The 11,719-nt window shown below is 47.4% G+C and overlaps 1 protein-coding gene across 1 annotated transcript; it reads right to left on the bottom strand.

The window, feature by feature from the left end:
• Window positions 1-1,181: 1,181 nt before the first annotated feature.
• Window positions 1,182-11,206, bottom strand: PRKRIP1 (PRKR interacting protein 1). Its single transcript, XM_081843667.1, has 6 exons — window positions 11,019-11,206; window positions 6,670-6,748; window positions 4,817-4,917; window positions 4,339-4,424; window positions 2,873-2,940; window positions 1,182-1,846 (listed from the first exon to the last, which is right to left on the bottom strand). The coding sequence occupies exons 1-6, from the start codon at window positions 11,133-11,135 to the stop codon at window positions 1,743-1,745; spliced, it is 555 nt and encodes a 184-aa protein (XP_081699793.1). The 5' UTR covers window positions 11,136-11,206; the 3' UTR covers window positions 1,182-1,742.
• Between the last annotated feature and the right edge of the window lie 513 nt (window positions 11,207-11,719).

Raw genomic sequence — 11,719 nt, 5'->3', positions numbered from 1 at the left:
ACAGCAGCTCAGGCCCTGTTTGCGGGTTTCATCTGGTTGGCCACTGTGAGAACAGGTTGCTGGTCTAGATGGGCCATTGGACTGATCCAGCAGCCCCTTCCTCTGTTCTTACAAGCACAAGATTACCATCACAATACCAGGAGGCTTAAATCTCCAAATGTAGGACCATATGATTCCCTTTTCCTTAAATAGATACACCTGACTCCCAGATCTCACTCCCAGATCTCTCCCAAGTTCCCTGCTCTTGTCTTCACACACACCTGGCCTTGTCCAATATTTCTGCCCTAATACCTGGACACATCACTTCCTGTGACCTTCGCTTTACTGCCTTCAGCTGTCCAAAGGCTTCTCCCTGTCCTTCCTTGTGCCTTGAACTGCCTCCTGAAACACCTCAGTCCGGCCACCTTCCTTCTTTCCTTTGTGGGAGAACCAGCCTCATATAACCAACATACTCAAATCTAATTAATGCACAAAGGGGTTAAAACCAGGCTTAGTTCACCTGGGGAGGGACTAGGTGATCAAGTCTTTGTTCGCCTTCCTAGTCTACCTGAGCTCAGTGTGTAGATGTCTAAGTTGGTTGCTCCAGTTTAGCTGCATGACTCTATAACAAGCCTCTCAAGTTCCTATACCAATAATTTAGGAATTTTCACCACTTTGCAACTAAACCAAGTTTTATGCCCTTCTCGATTTTCTGAAGCACATGAATCTGACCTTTGGAGTGTTCGCAAGTTCACAACTTGCCAAACATGTAGTCTTCTTCTATGCTGGGGGGAAAGGGCGACTTTGGAAGGAACTCAAAAGAGCATATTTTAAAGGACTAACAGCCTATATTTCCATGCTTTACTTTGCTGAATATTTTGTGATTTTAAATCTCTGCTGACGTTCTCTCGCCAAAGAGGTCTAGCCCCAAACTTGGATCATGGCATCCAGGAATTCTCCTTTTATACTTATTTTATCCTTGCACCTACATCCTTGAAGTCCCTTCTCAAAACTCAGCTTTTCTGTGAGATCTCTGCACCATCCTGGGAGTCTCCATACCACACTGCAGTGGTTGCCAAGCTTTTTAGGCTCAGTGGGTCTATTTAGATTTTTAAGTGACAGGCGCAATCCCTCTCTGCTCACTTCTCTCTCTTTCACCGTTAATTTGCCCAATATAAACAGCCATCATGAACAGGCAAGAAAACACTCAGATGTCCCCCTTTTATTAACTTTTAGGGCAGAAGTTTTACATCACATTTTTGAAACAAAGAGAGCGATCTCCTCGCAGTGTTGCAGCAGCAAATGTGAAGACAACCCCAACCGAAATTCCTGAATAAGTTTGTGTCAAGTTCCGTTATAGAAAAAGCCAGATCACTCTCTGCCCGAGAGCAAAGGCCACGCAAACCCATTTGTGTACTTGGGTCTCTCAGGGGGAAAGGGTCTGCCTGAAAACACAGATGGATAAAGCATTAGCTTTCAGAGAGACACCACTTTGGAGCAACGCTAGGAAGAACAAGAAGGCCCACAGAGGCAGGATGCTGGCATCTTGCCCCAGAAACCCTGTAAGCAGACTGCACAGCAGTTACAGAAGCAAGCTTGGAAGAGGTTCTCGTTTCACATGGCTCCGATGTCGATACCCCTGCGGGGTCCTTATGGCAACACCTCTGCCGTGATGGAGGTCTGAAACAGCTCAGAAGAGCCTGCTCAACTGAGATGCCAGGCTCTTCAACAGCACCTGGATACCAGCCACAGAGTCAGCGCCATCATCTTCTCATCCTGAAGCTGGGCTTTTCAGCATCATCCTCTTCCTCAGAAGTACCTTCGTCTTCCTCTTCACTGGTCTGCTGCTTTGGGGAATGGTCGGAATCTGTAGCCGGTAAAAGACATGATGATCAGGCTACTTGCTTGAGGGAAGAAAGAACTGAATATTATGGATTGATAGGTAAATGGAACCATCAAATTCAGAGCTCTGTGGATCAGATGGTGGAGATAAAATGCATTTCTGGCCTACTTGTGAGCTTCCAGAGGTATGGCTGGCCACTTACAGTTGAGGTTTTTTGGTCTCCCCCAGCAAAGGCAAGGCAATTCTTTTCTCCCTGCCTTCCCCAAAATGGCGAGGTACATTTTAGGCCAGGGATGTGGCCTAAAACCTGTGGTCCTCCAGATGCCAGAGTACAACTCCCATCCCTGACCATTGGGCATGCTGGGTAGGGATGATAGGAGTTGGTGTCCAACAAATTCTGGCAGGCCTGTTTCAGGGAGGAAAAATCCTCCTAATTCTCCAACTCAGACTGGTAGGGACAACATTCGGCAACTCTTCCTCATTTCAAGAATCAAGGTCATGTTCCCCACTGGGCTGCGAACTCTACAGCCTCCCCTTCCTACAGACATTGCTGCACTTAGGTGAACCCCAACAAAAACTTGGAAGCAACAGTCCTCCCATTGCCTCAGGCACCCAGGATTAGGATTACTATACGGAACAGCTCCTCCTTCCTTGGTTTTGCAGATATTTGAGAGTTATTTGTCCCTGCCGCAGGGGTGGCTGCTTTGCCTACACTCATCCGAGTCCATGGACCTTCTGATCCTCCAATGGTGCCCTCCACATGTTTTAGACTACAATTCCCATCAGTGCTGGTTGGGACTGATAGGAATTGTAGTTCAAAAGCAGATTGGGTTGGGGAAGGCTGCTCTATGCAACCTCTTTCTTTCTCATCAGGAGCTGTGCTGTCGTTTGGTCTGACTACCCTGACAGAATCCCAAAGGACTTCCCTGGAAGATACCCACATCTGGATGCAGGCAGAAGCTGCAGAAGCTCAACTCATTTCAGTGGGGACTTGAGAGCAGAAGAAGTTTCCTGGTGAACTGAAATCCAGAAGATGTGTTTTCACATTACCTGCATGTTCGCTCTTTTGTTCAAGCTTACTCTTCTTCGCCAGCATTTTCTTCTCTTTCAACTTCTGCCTGTAAATCAAGAATTAAATGCTCCAAATGAACAAGCTGCCCTTTGCCCCAACATTTTGCAGATTCCAACCCTGATGCTAGCAAAAAGAGAACTGAGCTGTGCAGTTGTTCAAAGGCCAATTCTTAATGCTCTGGAACCCAACTTATTTCAATGCTGATGGAAGAGCATGTGAACAGCTTTGAAACATGTTTGCCTTGTTTAGCAGGAGGGAACTGCTATCTGTTCCCAAATTATCCTAGCGGTAGGATGAAATTTGCCTCTCTAGGAAACTGTTTCCAGGAACTGCAGAGAGGTGGACTTGCAGCCACCTAGAGGTAAAAACTGGAATTATTCCTTCATAGGACTGGCAGCTACATACAGTGGTGCCCCGCAAGACGAACGCCTCGCAAGACGGAAAACCCGCTAGACGAAAAGGTTTTCCGTTTTGGAGGCGCTTCGCAAAACGAATTTCCCTATGGGCTTGCTTCGCAAGACGAAAATGTCTTGCGAGTTCCTGAGGGTTTTTCCTTTTCCTAAGCCGCTAAGCCGCTTATCAGCTGATCCGCTGATAAGCCGCTTAACAGCTGATCGCTAAAAGCTGCTAAACCGCTAATAGCGCGAATCCGCTAAGCTGTCAATGGGCTTGCTTCGCAAGACGAAAAAACCGCTATACGAAGAGCCTCACGGAACGGATTAATTTCGTCTTGCGAGGCACCACTGTATCCTGTTTTCTGTCAATGGAGATTTTCCCCACTAAGGCTCCTAAAGGTAAAGGTAAAGGGACCCCTGACCATTAGGTCGAGTCATGGCCGACTCTGGGGTTGCGGCACTCATCTCGCTTTATTGGCCGAGGGAGCCGGCGTACAGCTTCCGGGTCATGTGGCCAGCATGACTAAGCCGCTTCTGGCAAACCAGAGCAGCGCACAGAAACGCTGTTTACCTTCCCGCTGGAGCGGTACCTATTTATCTACTTGCACTTTGACGTGCTTTCGAACTGCTAGGTTGGCAGAAGCAGGGACCGAGCAACGGGAGCTCACCCCGTCGCAGGGGTTCGAACCGCCAACCTTCTGATCGGCAAGTCCTAGGCTCAGTGGTTTAACCCACAGAACCACCCGCGTCCCTGCTAAGGCTCATAGCCACATGGAAAATCAGACCACTATGCCAATCCCAGCAGGACAGTGTTGAGATCAAACCTGCTGACTTCCCATGGCAAGAACTTCTCCTCACCCTGCGCCTGCAATTATTTAAGGGAAAACAAGATAGGTAGCTCCATGCTACATATTAAGGAAGAACCTCTAGTCTGGCCCTTAAGTCATTTTGGACTGTAAACAAATATTGAACTATTGCCCTTGACCCTTCCTGCCTCCCCTCATTCTGGATCCTGTTTCCCTAGGCTTCCTGTACAGCTTTGACCTCACCGTTTCCTTCTGCGCTTGGCTGTCTGTTCTTCCGCAACAATCTTGTTCTTTTCTAGCTTCTTCTGATATTCCTCATCCAGTTTTTGCTGCGACAAATCACAGGGAACATGTCATTACAATCCCAGGGCGGGCTGCAACCATTTATTATTTAGAAAGCTGAAACAAATTACAGTCAGGGGAATAGGGTGGGTTTTGAAAACAACTTTTTCAGGTGCAAAGGTCAGAGCGAAGAGGTGCATTTTCAGCATTCCATGAAAACTGTAGAGTGAAAGTGGCAGACACACCTCTCCGGGGAAGCAATTCAACAACCGAGGAGCTGCTGCAGGGAATGCCCTCTCCCAGGCTGCCACCCCCAAACATCAGAGGATGGCACAACTACCAAGAGGTAATTCTCCACTGATTTTAACACCTGATAGGGTCTGTAGGGAAGGAGGCAGTACAGCAACTCAGAAACGGTAAGCCAAAGGAATCACCCAACCTTTTCAGCCATGGCATCCATAAAATCTTGCCTCTGGTATTCTCGCCGGCGAAGGTGTCGGTAGACGTGGAATTCCCCACTGCCAGCCCCAGCACTGGAACCTGCCAAGGAAGGGGTCACAGCTTATTGACAGAGCAGGTGCATTACAAGTGCAGGCGGCGACCCTGGTGCCTCCTAGGATCTCAGGTAGCAGGCGATGGGAAAGCTGCTGCCAGTCAGAGGAGACAATACAGTGGTACCTCGGGTTACATACGCTTCAAGTTACAGACTCCTCTAACCCAGAAATAGTACCAAAGGTTAAGAACTTTGCTTCAGGATGAGAACAGAAATCGTGCTCCGGCGGCGCAGCAGCAGCAGGAGGCCCCATTAGCTAAAGTGGTGCTTCAGGTTAAGAACAGTTTCAGGTTAAGTACGGACCTCCAGAACGAATTAAGTACTTAACCTGAGGTACCACTGTAGATGTGTTGTTGTTTAGTCGTTTAGTCGTGTCCGACTCTTCGTGACCCCATGGACCAGAGCACGCCAGGCAAATATTAGTTGTCTAGATACAGGCTCGTAATGCTCCCTAGCACAGTGGGAAAGCTTATGATTTACCTGTGGGAATGGGATTGTGTATAAACCATGCTATAAAGACAAAGCACAAATTTGCATGTTTATTCATTGCTGGACGTTGCGGTGCAGCTCAGTTTGCTTAGAAGGGTCTGCATGTGGTTAAAAACCTCCAAGCCGCCTCTCTCCCTTTGATCTCTGTGCTGACCTGTCAGAGAATCTTTAGTTGTGATTCCTGTATTGCAGACAGTTGGACTAGATGGCCCTTGGGATCCCTTGCAACTCTACAATTCTGTGATTCTGTCCTTGGAAGTCAAAGCTGCATCCTCTTTCATTTCTGTCTCTCCTCTCAAACTTTCTCCGGAACTCAAGTGGCAAATTTATTTCGGAAGTATCTTCTGAGAACAAAGAGGCAAGCATGGCTTCTTTGTTTCACCAACTACTTAGTTAGCTAGGACAAAAGAATTCTCTCTTTAAAATAATGAACTTCCCTTAATAAACTTAAACTTTCTTATTTTATACTAAGTCTCATTCTGAGTGCCTTCCATTTAAAGGTGTGCTCCAAGTAAGGATTCATTTCACTAAAGGTAACTTCTGCTGTTACACACAAACTCTATATGCTAGCATAAATTATGCTGAATTGAAAAAAATTTCCAAATGTTAGTATTTTGCATATTTATTCTAGCTTTATTAGTCACAGTGAGGGTTAAGAAGCTATGATGGACACAGAGATCTTGGCTACAGGCACCTGAAAATTAATCCAGCAACTCCTCTGGTTTCTTAGATCTCAATAGACCATTTTGAAGGATATCCTTTCAGCCATGCAGGCTAGAAACCTGCTTTTCGTCTAGAGTGAAGACCAGGGTTCTCAGAAAGCAACACTCCTGTAGGATCATGACAGATACACAGAGCCCTGGCTACAGAAGACCCAGATTTGGAACCCCATTTGTCTAGGCTGCTTCTCATCAGTGTAAACATTACTTTTTTAAGTGTGCACACATCTCAGAGCCTGAATCATTCACTCTTCTGATTCTCTGTGTTTATGGTCACAAACGTCACACATGATTTCAAACCGTGGGGATTCAGAAGTGTGACTCATATCAATAATCACTCAAATGCGAGTGAAAAATAATTGGTAATATGGCAAGGGCAAGATGGCTGCAAGAACACCCCCTCATCCCCTTATCTTTCAAGCCCCTTATCTTATGACTACTCAATCCTCATCTATTTCCCTTCCCTATTAAGCACATTCCTCTAGAACCACAGTGCTTAAGCTAAGAAGCCACCTAAAAATAGCTACTTACCCATAACATCTCTGACAAATTCTGGAGGCGGACGGGGCGCCCATTCATTGAGCTTTTCAGGAATTGGAACTGTCTTATCCTGCAACAAGAAATGAGCAATACTGTGACACTGTTTCTCTAGGAGGAGAGAGCAATTCTTCAAAGCTATTAGAGCACGGATCTAAACAGAAGTGGGAACATTAAGGAAAACAGAACTGATCTTTTTGCCCGAGAATTTATTGGGCATTTGGCTGCAGACAATACAGTGTCACACTAGCTATATCATGGGTGATAAATCCTTTTGATCTGAGGGCTATATTCACTCTTGGCCACCCTCTGGGGATCACATGCCAGGGTGGGTGTGGCCTTCTCACACACATTTACACAAAGAACACACACATGTACATATAGGTCACACAGACCTCCCCTCTCCTCAACTCATCTCTCTACTCTTATTACCCCATGTATCAAATGATCAATCTGATGACTGGGGAGGGGATGACTTGCGTCCCCATCAGAGTGCTGGATTGGGAAGTTTGCACTTCTCTGCCTGCCCCAGTGTTGCAGCTTATCTATTTTTTTCTTTCTTCTCCTGCTGCCAGAAAAACCAGTCAAATGTTGGCTCAGGCTCTCAGAATGGGGATTAACCACCCTAACCCTAATGTCACATAGAGGAGGGAGAAAGGTTGTTTTCTGCTGCTCCAGAGAAGCGGACACGGAGCAATGGATCCAAACTACAAGAAAGAAGCTTCCACCTAAACATTAGGAAGAACTTCCTGACAGTAAGAGCTGTTTGACAGTGGAATTTGCTGCCAAGGAGTGTGGTGGAGTCTCCTTCTTTGGAGGTCTTTAAGCAGAGGCTTGACAACCATATGTCAGGAGTGCTCTGATGGTATTTCCTGCTTGGCAGGGGGTTGGACTCGATGGCCCTTGTGGTCTCTTCCAACTCTATGATTCTATGATTCTAACCTATTATCTGTATGTGTGAGAATATAATGAAGTAACAGGTTTTCTTGTTGAATACAATCCCATGCTATGAACATACATATATGCATGGATGCGCACGCGCACACATGCATACACACACACACACACACACACACACACACACACACACAGCAGCTCAGAGCAATGGACAGAATTGGTAAGATCTCTGCTGAATGTGCTTAGGAGAGTAGGGTCAGGTAGCTGTCCCCACATATATAGATGTGTGTTCAGAAGGGAACTGCAGGATTAAAGTTACTTATGAGTAAAGGCACTAAAATGAGATAGGAAGTGAAGAATAGGACACTAAGCTCTCCCCTGCCCTTCTCCACAAGCACTCACTGCAATAACTGGAATTTATGCATTTAATTGCATTTAAGAATCTACACACACAAAGTGTTCAGGGCAATGCACATTTAAAAGCATGTTCTACACAGGACTGCAGTCCCCTTCTGGCAGTAAGCCTCATTAAGTGGAGACTCAAGTCACCTCCAGATGTTGCGTGGGGGACTAGACCACATTGCATCAAAGCAAGTGTTATCCCAGACTTTTCAATGCATCTTCCCGTCACTTTCTGTAGCAGTTAATTCCAATCTTTCACGGAAGCAGTTTTGTTGCACAAAAGCTTCACATCAGCTTTCTTTGTGTAGCCTGAGCTTGCCAGGATATGGCTGAATCCCACCTGAAAACACTGACAGCCTGGAAGCACCTTTACTTCACAGTCAACATGCACTATGTTGTAAGAATAAGTAACTTTTACTTGTTGGGCTGACCACAATTTTAAAGATCCGCTTCAGAGGCTCTCCAAGTGTCCCAACTCCCTGGTAAGGTGGGTGGCCATGTGGGAGAGGCCCTTCTCTATGGTAGCCTCACAGCTATGGAATTTCCTTCCCTCGGATATTTCCAAATTGCAGGCTTTTTGAAAAGGCCTATAATCTTCAATTGACCTTTCAGGCATGATGTTTATTAGCTGAGAGATGGCCTGGGTGAAGAAGTTTTTATCTGGCTCTGTTAAAAAGAAATTTAATGCTGAGTTGTAGTTTTAAAACTTTGCATTGCTGTTTCTTGTATCTTTTTGTTGATTTTGATTGTACACCAGTTTGAAAAGGCATCTGCACAGAAAAGCAGCCATACACACACACACACACACACACACACACACACACACACACATTTTAATGGATGCCCATTTAAATATATGCCTTCTCTTTTTATGCTGCCATAGAGGCATCAATGGAGAGCTACCCTAGGGAGCTCTGTTCTGTTGCAGAGTAGGCAAGCACAAAGTAACAGGAGTCTGTTGGAGTGCTCTAGACTGTAAGGTCTATAGGCAGATGCCCACTCCCACCAAGTACAAAACCAATGAGATTCAAACTACACTTGTAATTTGCCTCAAAGACCTAAATAGGAGAAAGGCAGCACATACCGTATTTTTCGCCCTATAGGACGCACTTTTTCCCCTCCAAAAATGAAGGGGAAATCTGGGTGCGTCCTATGGGGTGAATGCAGGCTTTCGCTGAAGCTTGGAGAGCGAGAGGGGTCGGTGTGCACCGACCCCTCTCGCTCTCCAGGCTTCAGGAACACATCCGCAGCCTAAGCAACCCTGTGGGAGTTCCCGCAGGGCTGTCTAGGCTGCGGATAGCAGCCTACCGCCCGGCGCGAGACACGCCCTGAAGCAGAGCGCCCCATCCGCCGGACAGACATCCGCAGCGTGTTGGAGCCCTGCAGGAGTTCCCCACAGGGCTCCACATGCTGCGGATAGCAGCCTGCCGCCCGGCGCGAGGGGCGCCCTAAAGCAGAGCGCCCCGTCCGCCCGCCAGACATTGGCCAGCCCCACAAGCTCGGGGGACAGCAAGGAGGCGCAGCGCCGCCATCCCGCTGTTCATCGACCTGGTTCGGTTTCCCCGACCTGGTTTTGGGGGGGAAACAAAGGGGGGGGAATTCCTTTATTTCCCCCCCCAAAACCCAGGTGCGTCCTATGGGATAGAGCGTCCTATGGGACGAAAAATACGGTAAATTTGTTCAATAAATGCATACATGCAAGCCAAGAAAGACAAAGGCGGAAGGAGACACTCACTGCCAAAGGGCCCGGTTAAACAGGATGGGATGAGGGCACCAACACCTTCAACTTCGTATCATATAAACCTACCCAGGTATTAAGCTTATCTGCAGATGGACACTCTCAGAGTATAGACTCATATTGTGTTGTGCCACCCGATCTAAGAAACTCCCACTCTACTTGTTTCACTTTTGGGGCACCAGGCAAACTCTGTTCTATTCTCCCAGACCTCTAAAGTTCCCATTCAACCCTTCATTTTTGTTTTTGCCATCATTTTTGATGAGTGGTCTAGCATGACCTAATAATGCAAATGCATAGGGGAAGGATAGGGATCAATAGGATTGTGGCAAAGGAACATAAGGAGAGCCCTGCTGAATAAGACTAGAAGCCAAGAATCCTCTTTCCCCGCAGTGGCTAACAGAATACCCCTGAGACACCCATGATCACAGCATGAGCACAATAGCACTTTTCTGCTGTTGTTCCCTAGCAACTGGTCTTCCGAGACACTCTGCCTTTCTTTCACGCTAGAGGTAGAATATAGCCATAATGCAGCCTTTATCCTCCATCAGCTTCCCCATTTCCTTTTAAAGCCTTCTAAGTTGGTGTCCACTGCCACGTCCTGTGACAGTGAGTTCCACAGGTTCCATACTGTGTGAAGAAGTACTTCCTTTCGTCTGTCCTGAATCTACCACCAACCAGCTTCATCACATAAACTCAGGTTTCAGTATTATGGGCGGAGCGGGGCGCGCGCGCGTGGAATTTCCCCCTTACGTGCACTTGATTCCCCTTGTGAGTAAGCAAATACAGTGGTACCTCTGGTTAAGAACTTAATTCGTTCTGGAGGTTTGTTCTTAACCTGAAACTGTTCTTAACCTGAGGTACCACTTTAGCTAATGGGGCCTCCTGCTGCTGCCGCGCCGCTGGAGCACGATTTCTGTTCTTATCCTGAAGCAAAGTTCTTAACCCGAGGTACTATTTCTGGGTTAGCGGAGTCTGTAACCTGAAGCGTATGTAACCCGAGGTACCACTGTACTCCCTTCTTTATACAAGTTAACTAGGAATCGGGGGAGGGAAAAATATATTAGTGGACAAGCCTGGTGAGAGCAGATCAGGACTGCCAAATATAAGAGAAAAGAGGAAATAAAAGGGGGGCCTCTACCTCTTCATTGAAGCAAACTGAGTAAGAGGGTAGTTATTGAGGGGAGAAATGGGGGGGGGGGGTTTCCACCTCACCTATCCCCAACTGGAGGCCCTGGTGCCTACACTGCAGGGGTGGGAGCGGGGAGAAGTAGCCACGCCCACCAACACTTATGCCCCGCCCCCTCACCGGATTCCTCATGAGCCTCTCCAGCTTCAGACGCTGCTCGTCCGCTGCGCTCCGGGGGATGACCAGCGGCTGCGGTTCCTTGCGGGGCCGGGAGGGCCGCGTCGGCCCCGCCGCCATCCTGCCCCCCCCTTTTGGTTTCCCCTCCGCCTTCTCCTGCGCAAAAGGCCGCGGCCCCGACCGATGACGTCACGGAGGGCGACGGTCATAGAGGCATCTTGCGAAAGGGGCGGGGCGGGGCTCCCTTCCTTTCCTTGTCCCGCGCCTTCCCCTTTGCTCCGCCCCCTTTCCGGCAATATTCATGAGGTCTGTTACATATTAATGAAGGCGCGAAAAACAGGCCAGAAACGGCGGTTGGTTTTTCTTTCGAAATGCGTGTTAGCGTCGCTACTGAGGCGAGGGGGGAGGGGGGAGGGGGGAGTTCCCAGAATGCTTCGCGGTCTTGTTTTGTTTTGTTTTTTTGCATTCTGTTTTTTTTTTATATGCCAAATTTAATTATCCTTCACACAATGTAAGGATTAGTTTTGTTTCTTTTATTCTCAGGGCTTGGCAGCTAGTGATAATTTTTTAAAAATAAAAAATGCACCACAGCATTATACCAATGGTGTCACTGTTAGTTGCCAGCTGCTTCTAGGAACTTTATTGTTCAAACGTTAAAGCTTCATATTGCTGCATTTGCAGAGGGTTGAGGCAGATGATCCTCA

The sequence above is a fragment of the Podarcis erhardii genome (genome assembly GCF_964252035.2).
Source record: "Podarcis erhardii genome assembly, chromosome: 16".
NCBI lineage: Eukaryota > Metazoa > Chordata > Lepidosauria > Squamata > Lacertidae > Podarcis > Podarcis erhardii.
Note: the sequence above shows the minus strand (reverse complement) of the source record. Positions and strands in the feature narration are given on the sequence as shown.